Consider the following 15,823-nt stretch of genomic DNA (forward strand, 5'->3'; position numbering starts at 1 on the left):
TATCCCCATGCAATGTAATGGATCATAGGATTGAGCGTGGATAATTAGTTTAAATTTTGTTTTCCTGTCATATTTACTTTTTTTTTATTTTCTCTATTTTGTCTTGTTTTAGTTTTTATATCTAGCCCTTGACCGAATTCAGTCTGAACTTTGCCTGAACTATGACGTGTTTTCTCCAGGGAGTTTACTGGACTTCCTGAAGGAGGGAGATGGAAAATGCCTGAAGCTGCCCCAGCTGGTGGACATGGCTTCACAGGTAAAGCACGGGAGGTTGTCCTTGATTACAAACAACACGGTCTACATCCCTGCCCACTGCAGGGAGTACCTCTTAGCCTCGCCGCCACGAGTCTATTCATTTACATTTAGGGCATTTAGCAGACGCTTTTATCCAGAGCGACTTACAATAAGTGTCAGTGTCCTGTGTGTGGTTGTCTGAACAATTAGGAGGGTCAAATCATGACCATTCATTTTCCCGTTTAAGTGAACAACGCACCAGCACACAAAAGGAACGTTTCGGCCTCTAAATATCCCCCAGAGGCCTGTCCTCTCTGCTCCATCTGCTTCCGCTCTCTCTGACCTCCATGTATCCTTTTTGTCTGTCCCGCCTCCCTTGTCCGTCCTCACCACCCCCTTCTTGTCCAATCACGTGGCTCAGATCGCCGACGGCATGGCCTTCATCGAGAGGATGAACTACATCCACAGGGACCTCCGGGCCGCCAACATCCTGGTGGGGGAAACCTTGTGTTGCAAGATCGCTGACTTCGGGCTGGCGCGCCTCATCGAGGACAACGAGTACACGGCCAGACAAGGTGGGCGTGGCCGCGCGGATCCTGTGCCCCTTGACTCCCCCTATGGGAGCTGACCCCCTTTCTAAACTCTGTTTCCATGTTGAGGCACGTTGAGTCTGCCTCGTGGATGAAAAGTGGTGTATAAATAAAGTTGCCTTGCCTTGCCTAAACGTCCGGCCACTCATGGTATCTGAGAATCTGCTGAAGTGATAATGCTTGATATAAACCTGTTGGCCCATACGGTGCTCGTAGTTCACACGGCTTGTCCATCGGCATGAGCTTCGTTTTCCAGAGCTCATTTGAACGCAGCCCCGTTTTAAGTCCTTAATCACCTTAAACGGCTGTTTATAAACCCAATGTGACTTTGCATGCATGCCCGAATTCAGCTCATCCCATTAATCCTCATTATGAATTGATCTCGATTTCCCTGCCCCGTTCTACTGCCTGCTCGTGCGACCTAAGTGTGTTGTGTCACGGTGCGACAAAACAGCGGCAGACGGTATAATGCGGGCATGTCCGTATCAAACATTTATAATCCCACTTGACTCGACAGGATGTCAACAGCACCGAGAGTAACCGGAGTCTGTTTGCGTGTTTTACCCTTTTCTCCCTCTTCACCGCACGGCACGGTGACCGCACGGCACGGTGACCGCAGGGCAAAGTCCACCTCGCGCACGCTCCATCGTCACCTTCCCATCTGTCTCACTTCCTCTTCCTCCCCGTCGGCTTTTCAGGTGCCAAGTTCCCCATCAAGTGGACAGCGCCCGAGGCAGCCCTGTACGGCCGCTTCACCATCAAGTCTGACGGCTGGTCCTTCGGCATCCTGCTGACCGAGCTGGTCACCAAGGGCCGGGTGCCCTACCCGGGTACGTTTGGGGGTGGGGGGGAAACTGTGTGTGTATACCTGTAGTAGTGCATGTTTATCTTGCGTCAATAGGGTTGCACCGTTTCCTTTTTTTTTCTTTTTCTTTTTTTTGTCAATATTGACTCCGAAAGGAACTTCCCCTGAGCCTCCGTCGAACGATAACGAATCAATATTTGAGTGTTAGTTTCGTTGTGGCTGTTTTGCCACTTTGAGGGGAGAGCAATGGGACCCGCAAGTGGTGTTCACAGACGCCAATGCGTTCCAAAATAGAACAGCACACTAGTTTATGACCCTCCACAGATGTCTTCTTGCTCATCCGTCCGTGGGAAAGTACCCACACTCTTCCACGTATGGCTTTGACTCCGGGGATATTCCAATTCACAAACAGCCGGGCCGACGCCTGTCGCCTCAACTCTGACCTCTGCAGGCCGGCGCCGGTACTGCGCCGTGTCTGGTTGACAGGGGTGACCGGTCCCTGATTACAGAGCGGGCCATATGGCCGACACAAACCACCGGCTCTTATAGGCTACCATCTGGCTCCTGTGGCCTCGTTGGCATTCAGCGTGTCCCTCCCCCTCCCTTTGGTCTAATTAATGTGCCCAAGAGCTGCTACTTCTGAGGACTTGCACCACCCCCCCCCCCCTCTCCATCCCCATCGGCCCATTCCAGAGGCGGTGTCTCGATCGCTGCCCAGATCTCGGCCCCATTGCGGCTTTTGCTGTCTAGTCGTCGCCGAGTTACGAGGACCGATTTAGTAGCGCGGGGGGGGGGGGACCTCGCAGCTTAATTGGCATGAGAACAGCGAACCACTGAGGCATGACATGGTGTATCTACATTGTGTGTGTGTGTGTGTGTGTGTGTGTGTGTGTGTGTGTGTGTGTGTGTGTGTGTGTGTGTGTGTGTGTGTGTGTGTGTGTGTGTGTGTGTGTGTGTGTGTGTGTGTGTGTGTGTGTGTGTGTGTGTGTGTGTGGCGTAATGACGAGCCTTATTCACATCCGCAACATAAATCACGGCAACACCAAACCCAATGCCCCCCCACGAGCCTCCTATCCCAACCGCCCAGTTGTTGTTCCAAGGCCTATCGGGTTGCTCCCAGATGGGCTGGGGAACCTGAGGAGGAGTGGTCGCCCGGCAGAGACCCAGTGGCCGCGGGCCAGCGCTGTCTGGTGGTGGACTGCATGCTGAACCTCTGCTGTCACGTCGGAGACACTGGGTTCACAGTCACCGCGATGAACCCACTGGGCCGGGCTGGGGCATGGCCATCGTGCTTAACACGAGGATTTTCTAAGCTTTTTGGAGCATGCCACACTTAATATACTTGGTTGTTGCTTCAAAGCACTGGTAAGAACCAGATGTCGGCGTTCCTGTGTGGGTCAATTACATTCCCCAGGCGTATTTCACTCTCGCTAGTACCACAATACGGCTCCCAAAACTATTCATTATGGTCATGGTTGGCTTGATGCCGTTAAGCAAACATACAACAGGGAATGATCCAGTAAAGTGATCGCTGGTTGTCAACAATGTCACAATTTTGGACCGTTCACAGCTGTCGGGCATTGCACCAAGTTTGCTGTGGGGGAAAAGATGTCCCTTTTTCATTGTTTGAATTACTTCTATCTGAACCGAGCATACAAGCTTTGCATTCTGCTGAGCCATTGATTGTAGCCTGACCTAATACGGGCGATATCAGGCTACAACTAATGCGCCTGAAACGCGTATTAGCCTGGAACCTCTCTGTTCGTTGTCGGATTTCCATGGACCATTATGAAAGGGCACCGACCAAAACGTATGACCGATCAGAGCAACGAAACATTTGACTCATCAGTCGCGTCCGGTTTTGGGTCGTTTGCGGAAGGTCGCTAGTTTGATCCCCGACTGTTGAGGTGTCCCTGAGCAAGGCGCCTAACCCCGACTGCTGCTGACGAGCCGGCGGTCGCCCGGTGTGGTTGACTCTGCCGTCGGTGTGTGCATGGACGGTTGGAGGTCGCTTTGGATAAAAGCGTCGGCGATATCCCTCAACACGGTGCCCCACTTGTACTGCATGACCTAACCCCAGCGCTGTGTCTCTCCCCCCCCCCCCCCCCAGGCATGGTGAACCGGGAGGTGCTGGAGCAGGTGGAGCGCGGCTACCGCATGCCCTGCCCCACGGGCTGCCCCGAGTCCCTGCACGAGATGATGAGGCAGTGCTGGAAGAAGGACCCCGACGAGAGGCCCACCTTCGAGTACATCCAGTCCTTCCTGGAGGACTACTTCACCGCCACGGAGCCCCAGTACCAGCCGGGGGATAACCTCTAGACCACCGGCAGCACCGGTAGAGCCCACCACCACCACCCCCTCCATCGCTAGAGGTCCCCAGCAGATGGGGGGTGAGGGAGGGGGGAAGAGGATCTTTTTTTTTTATAGAAAAAGATGTAGGTTGAATTCTAGGCGATTTAACAGACGCTGGCTAAGCTATAGGGTACCGGATCGAGGGCTACGAGTACCAGGACCACAAAGAGTACGTGGACAGGAAAAACCCGAGAGCTCCGTGCTAATATCCCACAAACGTTGGCGGCCAAACGGGACGTACCGGCAGTGTCTACCGCGGTGCGTGTGTGTCTGGGTGTGGATGTGTGAAAACGATTGTTTTTGGGGGCGGGGGGGGGGGGGGGATGGGTTGGTGGTCTTTTTACTCAAAAGACGAAGCTGGTTTCACCTTTTAAGGTGATGTTGTTGTTTGTTGTGTATGTTTGGATGGCTGAGGGGAAGCAGGGGGGGGGGGGGGGGGGGGGGAGAGAATGTGTCGGGCGGGGAATGAGAGCTGAAGTGTAAGTCGGTACCGAGGTACGAGAGAAGACCAGCGGAAACAAAACAGTCCACCTGCACCGGCCTGAACACTGTGATCCAAAAACTAGACAGAGGTTCTCGAAGCAGTGCACTTCGTGACCTTTCTTTGGGAATATTTTCTTCTGAACATTTGCAATTGCACAGGTTGTTTGTACTTGTGCCACAAAGTACATACCGTAGTACATTTCTTCCCGTTTTTGTTTTCTCCAAACCGCCCCCCTTCCCTCTTCCTACAACATAAGTCTTTAACATTTGCTGTTGAGATATTTTCAGCATAGAACAGGAATTGTGGTTCACCCTGCGTTTTGTTGTTTTCATTTGTTTTAGTTTTATATCATTTATGACCATTGCCTGGTTCTGAATTGGATGTGTACGTGCTAAACCTCTTAGGGGGAGGGTGAAGTTGTGTCAAAGGAGCGGTTTTAGTAGAAGGGGAAAATGGTAAGAGAGTATAAGCAGTAGCCCATGTACATGGAAAGAAATGTATTCCACCACCAGGTGCAAAGAGTTTGGGAAATACAAGAATGATGGAGAATGATTAGGGTAATTTTTTTTTTTTTTTTACTTCATTTCGTACAGCTAGAATTGGAAAATCATGGTTAAAATGGAGGATTAACACATGGAATTGAATGTGGGGGAAACCTTTTGCTCTAACCGTTTTGTGTTGTTGTTGAAAGAGACACTTCAGCTGTGAACATTTTAAAAGTAATACATTTACTGTTGATTTTTATATATATTTTTTTGATCAAGTGTGGCTATGCTGGCGTCAAAAGATCTATCACGTAGTGCTTCTATCGGCCCACACCTCCTAATACAGAAGTGTTTTTTTTATTTTGGATTCAGGGGGTTTTCAGAGTGAGGAGGGACAGTGATCTAACTATCTCACAATATGATTCTTGCATGTAGATTAGGGTTGGGTAAAAATATCGATTCATCAATGCACTGCAATTTATTTGTTCTCGATTCAATTTCGATTCAGAATATTTTTAAATCGATTATTTCCATTGGAAAAAAAAAAAAGAAAAGAAAAAAAAAAAAAAAAAGCATACTCAGTCATTGTAATCTAGAAGCGAGTATGCCTAAATGGACATGCCCTTTTACATTTGTCCATGTTATGATTATTACTTTTATGCTGCAAGTTTAGCTCAGGAACAATGGTGTATTCCCTTTTTGCTAGTTAAAGCACAATGAGATGGTTAATTCATTTTGAAATGGTTCATTCTAAATAATATTTAGGTATTTTTATCATCTGCACGTATTATTGAATCGATATCGAAGCAATTGGATCAATATCAAATCGATAGCTAATCAAGACCTAAAGAATCATATTGTATTGTGAGGTACCTGGCAATACCCAGCCCTAATGTAGATCATGACTACGATGTCTATACTACTGTCATTTTGTTTGATTTGCTTTACTTCACAAATCACAAACAATAAAACTATGCTTTCAACTATCTGAAATTCTATGCAAATTTATGATTCAAAAGTACGATGGGATGATACGATTATATTTCGCCGTGATTGCCTGATACAACCCCCCGCCAACCCCCTCCAACTTGGTAATCACTAGTTTACCCCATTAGCAAATTTTGTGGTCTGAATGATGTACAGATTTAATGCTCTTTGGCGGGCAAGGAAGTAAACCTCTTTCTCATTCTCTTCTCATTATCTTTGGAAGGAACAAAAGCTTTGCAGATGCTTTTGGTTGAAAGATGGCTTCGTTCATTTTTTTTTTTTATATGTATGGAATTGGGAAACCCGAAGATGGGCTGTAAAGAACAGGCCCTTTTTTAATGGCGTTTTTATCCCTTACCTTTCCAAAAGAAGGTAATGAGGATTTGCAACGCCATTTTCCTGTTACCCATTTCTTTCCTCTTTTTTCCAACGATCAATGGAGGAGGAGAGGTGGGAGAGTCATTCTCATTTCATTCTTGGTGCCTGGGTGCACTGCTCTGGAGAATCCAATTTGCGCTTACTCCAAATGATGGCAGTAAGTGAGAATTGGGAGATGGACATTTCAGAGAATAGATACTAATACGATTTTGTACAGTGAAAAACGGTTGAATAAAAGTTGTATCTTAATATTTACCCTTAATTGTTTTTCTATTTGTTTTGAACCATATGATTCACTTAGAATAAATATACCACACTCTAATCTTTCATTTAAAAAAAGGTATTTTGGATAACATTCTGTTTCACAAGCACAGTTTATTGTGTTTTTCATTACACTTATTGCAAAGAATTACATTCTTTCAAGTCTGATGTTTTACATGCAAGAAATGATCGGATTACATTGGGTCAAACATTCAACATGAATTTCCGCTAGCGAGTCAGTGACACTACCTGGTACTCTGAAGTCTACCGTCTAGTTTAATACTGCAGTGACGGCTGATCCTTACATCTTCACCCTCGGCGTGACGCCCTATGACTTCTACTCATCCTCGAGCCTGTAAGAAAACACGGCAAGCATCAGCATCAGAACATCAAGTTAAACGTTGCAACAGAATAAAGGGCTCAACATAAGTCTACCAAAATACCAACAAAGAGGGCTAGATACATCCCATAATGCTGAATCAAATTACAAATAGTTTTACAATAGAAAGTGTACAACGACAGTTCATGAGCCAGTTCTGAGGCTCCATTTATCGAGTGTTCCTCTATAGGGACTGGTTCCTCTTACCTGACCATGTCCTTGTACCTGTCCAGGGCCTCTTGGGTGACGTACTGGAGGAAGCCTGGGTCCTGGACCTGGAGCTCCCCGGGGACGGAGAAGGTGAGGGGGGCTGAGTTCAGGACGGTGACCCGGACCTCCGTCTCAGTGGCGTTGGCGTTCTCTTCCCCGCCGCTGCTCTTGGGCAACACCTGGGGAAGGAGTCCGAATCCATGGCCGATGTCGTGGTTGTTAGGATTATTAATGACCCTTTGGTGTACCAATCCACACAAATATTTAAAGATAGGTCTATTGTTTTCGTAATTTGCCTTTATATTACACTGTTTATGAATGTTTCCTGCAATGTACTTGGGGCAGTGATCCCTTTACTAGACACACTGGCTCATCATACGGCTGTTCCCACTCCCCCCCCCTAGCATCCAACCAACCGCTCATCCAGCCGCCATCCATCCGCACATCCAACCACCAACCACCCATTCACTCACTCATCCAACAGCTCACCCAACCACCCATTCACTCACTCATCCTACAGATCATCCAACCAACCATTCACTCATTCATCCACCAGCTCATCCAACCACCAACCAACCATTCACTCATTCATCCACCAGCTCATCCAACCACAAACCACCCATTCACTCATTCATCCACCAGCTCATATAACCACCAACCACCAATACACTCACTCATCTAGCAGCTCATCCAACCACTCATCCACCAGCTCATCCAACCACCAACCACCCATTCACTCACTCATCCACCAGCTCATCCAACCACCAACCACCCATTCACTCACTCATCCACCAGCTCATCCAACCACAAACCACCCATTCACTCACTCATCCACCCAAATATCAAACCACCCATTCACTCACTCATCCACCCACTAACCACCTATTCACCCACCCGGCCATCCCACCCTCACCGTGGTGATGCGGAACATGTTCCAGGGGCTGTCTCTGGCGGTGGTGCTGCCCTCCTCCGTCCACTCGGGCGCCACCCAGCTGTACTCGGCGGCCATGTCTCCCAGCCAGCCGAGTGTCTGGTCGGTGTGGCGCTGGACCACGGCGAGGACCTCCTCGTACTGCTCCCTGCAGACCTCCAGCAGCTGGGACGCCTCCTCCAGCGCCACGTGAAGCTCCCTCACGCTGGGACACTCTGAGGGGGGGAAGGCCAATGCATGAGGAGGATGTGTGATGGATTTAGTCCATCCGTGTGGAACGCACCGCATCACCAGTTTGAGGTGAGTGTTCTGCATCACTCAGGTGGGTGCTCACTGCTCTCACACTGGCGGTGGATGGGGTGTCATGTCCTTGTTCTAACTCGTGTGAACCAAACTTTCTATTTGGTTCGTGAACACCATGTAGGGGATGAATCTCGGAAACCCTAAGCCCACAGAAACACCTTCTTTAACACGTACTGATATGCCCCTGAAACTCCCAACTGGGACCCGACTGGAAATAGCTGAGCAAGTAGAGCACTCGGCTGCTATGCAGAGGGTTGACGGTTCGAACCCCAACGGGTTACTTGATATGGCAGGAACCACTTCAAAGAAAATCTTCAAAACGATGGTTCTCAAGTAGGGGTATTTGTACCCCTAGGGGTACTTTGAAGGATTGCATGGGAAATTGTATCTGAATCGTACTTGAGAGAGTAGTAAGGTCTATGCTCTTCACTAAATCCTAAGTATTTGCAAAACCAATAATATGTTCATGCTCACCAAATATACAATATTTATATTCATTCACATTTTCTCCCCTCCCAAAATTGTTTTGTGCTGGGAAAAGGGACACACAAATCTTATTAAAAAGGAGAGATTTAAGTAAGTGCACACAAATGATTGTATGTGTGTGTTTGTGTGTGTGTTCATGATTGTGTGAGTTTTCCGATGTGATTGTGTGTGTGTATGTGTGTGTCTTTGAGTGAGTGTGTGTGTGTTTGGGAAAGAAAAAGTGTGTGTATTTATGATGTGTGTGTGTGTGTGTGTGTGTGTGTGTACTTGTGTGTGTGTACTTGTGTTTACCTTTCAGCAGGGGACCCTGGCAGGCCTCACACTGGTGCTGCAGCTGCCAGCACTCGGAGGTCTGTCTGCGCAGGTCCCGACACAGCTTTCTGTTGTGTTGGTACCGAGGGAACACGCCCCGCACTGACCCCAGAAACACAAGTACAAGTACAATACAAATCGATATGTATCTATAGATATAAACATCACCTTTACAAGATACCAAACCCCGAAACACGGGTACAATACATATCTATATGCATCTCTATTTATACATCACGTCTACAAGCTACACAACTTTATGCGTATTACTCAGAACATCAAAACATGTACCAGTAAGAATGATAAGGCAAGAGCTTCTGATAATGATGAAGGCCTTCACACACTTGGTTTGAATTAATTAGGATGTATTCGGGGGGGGCCCCATGTACCTTGCGTCCTCCCTCCCTCCGGCCCCTGGAAGTCCTTGGGGAGCACCTTGGTGGCCACCACGGCGCCGAACTCCTCCACCACGCTCCTGCCGAAGTCATAGAAGGAGTCTAGCACCTCGTCCAGGCCCACGCCCTGCAGGAAGCCTGAGTCGTGAGCCGGGTCGAACGGCCCCGGGCTGGCGGGGTCCGCGATCTCGCCTTCGCTCCCGCCGTCGCTCTCGCTCTCGTCGCGGTTGAAGAAGGCCCCGCGCAGGGCGTCGTCCAGCCGGCTCCTGCTGCGGCCCACCAGGGTCCTGCTGCGCTCCACCAGGCCCCCCACCCTCCGCATCAGCTGGCTGAAGGAGGCCTCGATGAGGGCCGCCTCGGCCGCCTCGGCCGCCTCTGCCTGCCGGCTGCCGGGCTCCTGGTTGACCATGATGTCCCCGGCCTCCACGGTGGGCTCCTGGGGGACGGAACGGCGGGACACTCGGTGGAAGAAGCTCTGCGCCTGTGGGGAGCGAATGGGGCAATGGGAAGTTTTTATTTTATTTATCAACGTTTCCTTAACCAAATTATATTCGTCTGTTTTATGTAAAGTTTATATAAAGTGTTCACAAGTGTGATTGACTTTCAACGCAGACAATAGGCCTACTCAGAAGAAATGTTACATTTTGGTTTTGAAGGTGGCAAGTGACCTTTGCTTAGTGTGTTCCCCCAGACTTTCCATACCTTGGAGCGGAAAGAGGCAAAGCCCCTACGGCAGGTGGAGGTGTAGAAGGACTTGCAGGCCTCCTCCAGACAAGGCCTGCACTGCTCCCACTCGGACTGGAGGGAGTCCCGGCACTTCTGCTCCGCCTGGATCAGCTTCTCAGTCACCTCCTGCTTTAGCTGTGCTGCCCCCTGGTGACAGAAACGTCATGATGTAGAAATTCGCTCTTTTTCATTCTATCGTTTGTTTGTTGTTTCATTAATTCGTCTTTTTGTAGTATTATGATTTGTGAGGCAAAACACATTTTATAGGATTTTTGTTATCTTCTTTCTTTCTTTCTTTCTTTCTTTCTTTCTTTCTTTCTTTCTTTCTTTCTTTCTTTCTTTCTTTCTTTCTTTCTTTCTGTAGATAAACTTTTTCTCTAGTAATCCGAAACATTTATGGCCATCTTGTTTGACGCTTTGAAGCCATCAGACGTCCACCTGCCTGTATCTCTGTAGGCCCATGAGTGTGTCACCCACCTCCTTCTTCTCACTGCTGCGTTTCAGGGACTTCATGAGGTGCTGGTGCTTGAGTTCGTTGCTCCTCATCACCTCCTGTATGTCCTTTACCCCGTACAGAGCTCTCTTCACCTCCGCGTCCACCAGCTTCTCTCCATCCAGGGACAACTCTGGCAGAAGTAGAGGGAGAACATGGTGTCGTCTTATGGCAAATGTTTCATTGTGAAGCTCAATAGAGCACTGCTCAAAGAAGGGGCTTCACTTTGGTTGAAAGACTTCAATAGAAATTCTGGATAGAATGACAAAGCCTAGTATCGTATAAAACAGGGGATTTGCTTGAGCCACATGCAAGAAGTAAGGGGATGCATATAGCATTTAAAAAAAAATATTAGAGCTGATAATTATAAATAATGAATACTATATTGCATGTGTTACATAGTGTGTGTGTGTGTGTGTGTGTGTGTGTGTCTGTCTGTCTGTCTGTCTGTCTGTCTGTCTGTCTGTCTGTCTGTCTGTCTGTCTGTCTGTCTGTCTGTCTGTCTGTCTGTCTGTCTGTCTGTCTGTCTGTCTGTCTGTCTGTCTGTCTGTCTGTCTGTCTGTCTGTCTGTCTGTCTGTCTGTCTGTCTGTCTGTCTGTCTGTCTGTCTGTCTGTCTGTCTGTCTGTCTGTCTGTCTGTCTGTCTGTCTGTCTGTCTGTCTGTCTGTCTGTCTGTCTGTCTGTCTGTCTGTCTGTCTGTCTGTCTGTCTGTCTGTCTGTCTGTCTGTCTGTCTGTCTGTCTGTCTGTCTGTCTGTCTGTCTGTCTGTCTGTCTGTCTGTCTGTCTGTCTGTCTGTCTGTCTGTCTGTCTGTCTGTCTGTCTGTCTGTCTGTCTGTCTGTCTGTCTGTCTGTCTGTCTGTCTGTCTGTCTGTCTGTCTGTCTGTCTGTCTGTCTGTCTGTCTGTCTGTCTGTCTGTCTGTCTGTCTGTCTGTCTGTCTGTCTGTCTGTCTGTCTGTCTGTCTGTCTGTCTGTCTGTCTGTCTGTCTGTCTGTCTGTCTGTCTGTCTGTCTGTCTGTCTGTCTGTCTGTCTGTCTGTCTGTCTGTCTGTCTGTCTGTCTGTCTGTCTGTCTGTCTGTCTGTCTGTCTGTCTGTCTGTCTGTCTGTCTGTCTGTCTGTCTGTCTGTCTGTCTGTCTGTCTGTCTGTCTGTCTGTCTGTCTGTCTGTCTGTCTGTCTGTCTGTCTGTCTGTCTGTCTGTCTGTCTGTCTGTCTGTCTGTCTGTCTGTCTGTCTGTCTGTCTGTCTGTCTGTCTGTCTGTCTGTCTGTCTGTCTGTCTGTCTGTCTGTCTGTCTGTCTGTCTGTCTGTCTGTCTGTCTGTCTGTCTGTCTGTCTGTCTGTCTGTCTGTCTGTCTGTCTGTCTGTCTGTCTGTCTGTCTGTCTGTCTGTCTGTCTGTCTGTCTGTCTGTCTGTCTGTCTGTCTGTCTGTCTGTCTGTCTGTCTGTCTGTCTGTCTGTCTGTCTGTCTGTCTGTCTGTCTGTCTGTCTGTCTGTCTGTCTGTCTGTCTGTCTGTCTGTCTGTCTGTCTGTCTGTCTGTCTGTCTGTCTGTCTGTCTGTCTGTCTGTCTGTCTGTCTGTGTGTGTGTGTGTGTGTGTGTGTGTGTGTGTGTGTGTGTGTGTGAAGGGGTAATGGACCACTCCACCAACTCACGTTTCAAAGTCTCCACTGGGAGCGCGTTGGGCTGCTCTTCAAGAGCGGCGTGGAGGACAACCAAGGTGGTCGCCAGGACCAGCAAGCCCAGTAGGATCCTCATCCTGGATCTCAGCCTCTCACTCGTCTACATGCAGGGGAAGTCAGCCCCGAAAAAGACCAACATTGTTTATTGTTTACCTCCCATCCATGCACGCGGGATCATTCACGTAACTTACAATAGTGCATAAGTCGCCTTCATATACACAAACAGTCAGGGTCGACACACACTGAAACATTCAGATGACACACATGTTTCACGCAAGTGTTCCGCTCGGCAGATGTCCCTGCCACCCGGGCTTATCCAGCAGGGTCACTAATAGGATTTGAGTCTGAGCCCAAGTTGGTCAACATCAACATCGACATGGACACACAAAAACCCACACAAACACGCACACACCCAAACCTCGACCACTTGATGGCACTGCACATCTATCTAAATGTGGCAAACGGAGCAGTCTTCTTGGTGAGGCTTAGGCTTGTTAATCCTAAAACTCACAAAGTGTTTGTTTGTTGACACTGCCCTGATGCAGGAGCTTTCTTGTTTGTTTTTCTTCCCTGTTGGAATTTCTCCTTTTGGAAACACTTTCTGTACACACACATTTTAAATAACTTTGCAAGAGCTAACAATCTTTTTTAAGATCCTACCCACTTCCCGTTGTGCTTTCTAAAGCAGGTATCTAAACTAGTAAAAAATATGAGGTGGAAGGAGACCTTTTGGGAACAAGGGGGAGTACATCCCTGTCTAACTCGACCTAAGACCCTTTCATTCCCTAATTTCAACCTCATGATGAACTGTGGAACCGTTCATCCTTGTGCGCAGTGCATTAAAACTGCAGACATCAAATGCTAACATTCATATCGGTTTGCATTATCCTTCCTTAACTGTATTACTGTTAACCTTGAGCTTGTATAAAGTGGGATTATGAAGAGCCTTCTCTATTCTGAAAAGGATTGTTCCTGCACCAGTCCATTGTTGACCTGGCCGTCTGAACAACTTTTCCCGATGGTTGTTTAACTCAGTACTTAAACCTGCAGTATGTATGTTTTTCCATTAGCAGCATATTGTGGCTTGAGTTGTAGCTACATGTATGGCTATATAAAATAGTGGCAATACAAAAAATGTAGAAAGAAAGATAAGAGTAAAAATTCCCTGGATAAGCTTGTTTTATTCTTGAGAATGTCTCTGGTCCAGCTTTCTTTTTATTCGAGTAAGTAGCGGCAGATAATAGCTGCAGCAAATAGCTGTAAGTAACTCAATAAGTAAGTAAGTAAGGAAGTTATGTAGTGCCGATTTAAAAGTGGTTGCAGACTTAGCAGGGCATATTAAAAGTAGTCCACCTCCCCTCAAATACATTCTTAAGCTTTGTCTGTGACCCATCTGTTGTTGTTCTTCCCGGCTCATCACTGATGTTGACTCTGGTCTACGTATTACTTGCAAGAGGTATTTTACTGCGTCACACTCTCAAGTCACCAAGCCAGTTTCACTTTGAGAGACATTGTCCCAGTTCAGGCGTGTGTTACATAACTTTGCTTTCAGAAACGGTAAATAAGGGATCTCATTTGGGATCTATTTATCAATACTGTCTGAAAAGTTTATTAAATTAGGCAAAGTCTGAAAGTTAAGGAGCTACTGAAACATTGCCATATGAGTGTCATTGTTTTATAAATACTATGGGTTAGTACTTTTAACTGCATTGCACAAAAATGAACAAAATCACTTTTGGATATGTTCTGGGGGAATGTTGCCAGCTCCTAACCAAATAACATCTCAATGTCGTCTGCAGGCCACTCGGAGAATCAGGCTGAACAGATCAGGGTCATAAACAACTTCAATGGAAATACAACTATGACCAGAATGAAAAAAGGTGGACTTACCAGATGGTAAGGTGCTTGGATCCCCGATAGAGCTCGGAGAGATGAAGCCTTCTGTGTGGTAGCGTGTTTTATACTTCCGTTCACCTGGCCCCTGTCTGTCCGTGCTATTTCCACCCATGCTTCATCCAATTACAGCATGTACCTGCATGTGATGCCTGGCTTATCCCAGTGTTTACAAACTGCCATTGACCTGTGTTATTGGGGCTAGTGTCAGCACTACCGTTATCCCATATTATCGCATTAAACAGTGGGTGAATGATCTGTTTGTCATTTTCATATGGACCGTCCTCAATAGTTTGAGTCTCAGAGACGGAACAATTCCTCCATATGCATGAGACATCTGACCCCACATTGAACTGGACATAAAATGTAAAACTGGACATATCTCCAGCTCTGCTGGGAAACTTGTAGCACGTGAACGGGTTCCTCCTCGGCACTGTCTTGTCATTGTTGCCTCTGTAAACCTGGTACAAAGTGTGGCCCTCCTTGCATGCAGTGACCCAGAAAACAGGGTCCTCACTTGGGTCCTAATCAGCACCAGTAACCAGTTGGTGTTTGTGTGTGTGTGTGTGTGTCTGTGTGTGTGTGCGTGCGTGCGTGCGTGTGTGTTCGGCTGAAGACAGTCAGTGTCACTGCTGCTGCTGCTGCTGCCTCTGTTGTTCTACCCACCTCAACACACCTGGTTCTTATAAGACAATGGCCGACCCTTCGCAGTCATCCCAGGGGGGTGATGAGAGCCCGGGGCCGATCGCGTAGAGATGGGCCCATAAGTCAACCTTTTTGGATACTAGGTAGTATAGTATCCACATAGGGGAGTGGATACTATGCATGCGTAAGATGCTGGCAACAGCCATGTAACTACCTTTACAGGGCCTGCAGCAGAGGCGTCGTCAGCCCCTTTTTACTGGGGCACGTGCCCCAGTAAAAGTCTCCGGTGCCCCAGTAAAATTCCATTGATCATTATTAAATTCATCTGCAGAAGCGCCGCTCTCGCTATGGAATCGGCAGGATTCATCAAGTGCATCTCCTGCTGACTCGGGAGTCTTCAGTCGAGTCTGCCTCTTACCAGCCAATCAAAAAACGAAAGGGGCTACATAAAAGCCAATCAGAAAATAGCCCTATTGTATCTGGGTAAGATTTAACGCAACAACCAATGAAAAAAATCAGTTATTTACGGATTTGTCCACGTGACTCTTCTGAAAGTGTGTAAAGTATGACCAAGTGTTTCTTTCTGTTCAATAGTCTAGATAGAACTTTATCAATCCCCTGTAGGAGAAATTTGTTAATAAAACAATAATGGTAAAAAAAATAAGGAATCTCCCACTTCCGGCTTCCATGAAAGAGAACCATACTAATTCACACAATAGCGTTGATGCAAATCTAGCATTAAAGGTTAATTTAAGGAAGTTCTCTCCAGTCACGCTGAAACTAGTTTGCTAGTAGTAGCGCTT

The 15,823-nt window shown here is 47.6% G+C and overlaps 2 protein-coding genes across 2 annotated transcripts in view; one reads left to right on the forward strand and one right to left on the reverse strand.

The window, feature by feature from the left end:
• yes1 (YES proto-oncogene 1, Src family tyrosine kinase) overlaps positions 1 to 6,570 on the forward strand; it is a 22,443-nt gene extending 15,873 nt beyond the window's left edge. Inside the window, exons 9-12 of the mRNA XM_060058424.1 lie at positions 180 to 256; positions 656 to 809; positions 1,523 to 1,654; positions 3,740 to 6,570. Coding sequence (XP_059914407.1) covers positions 180 to 256; positions 656 to 809; positions 1,523 to 1,654; positions 3,740 to 3,948 — 572 coding nt within the window. The 3' untranslated portion in view covers positions 3,949 to 6,570. The remainder of the gene's footprint in view (positions 1 to 179; positions 257 to 655; positions 810 to 1,522; positions 1,655 to 3,739) is intronic.
• On the reverse strand, positions 4,817 to 14,513 carry clul1 (clusterin-like 1 (retinal)). Its single transcript, XM_060058426.1, has 9 exons — positions 14,373 to 14,513; positions 12,456 to 12,582; positions 10,796 to 10,944; positions 10,295 to 10,465; positions 9,587 to 10,073; positions 9,177 to 9,299; positions 8,079 to 8,311; positions 7,163 to 7,344; positions 4,817 to 6,929 (listed from the first exon to the last, which is right to left on the reverse strand). The coding sequence occupies exons 2-9, from the start codon at positions 12,556 to 12,558 to the stop codon at positions 6,914 to 6,916; spliced, it is 1,464 nt and encodes a 487-aa protein (XP_059914409.1). The 5' UTR covers positions 12,559 to 12,582; positions 14,373 to 14,513; the 3' UTR covers positions 4,817 to 6,913.
• Between the last annotated feature and the right edge of the window lie 1,310 nt (positions 14,514 to 15,823).

Source organism: Gadus macrocephalus, chromosome 8 (genome assembly GCF_031168955.1).
Source record: "Gadus macrocephalus chromosome 8, ASM3116895v1".
NCBI classification, from domain to species: domain Eukaryota; kingdom Metazoa; phylum Chordata; class Actinopteri; order Gadiformes; family Gadidae; genus Gadus; species Gadus macrocephalus.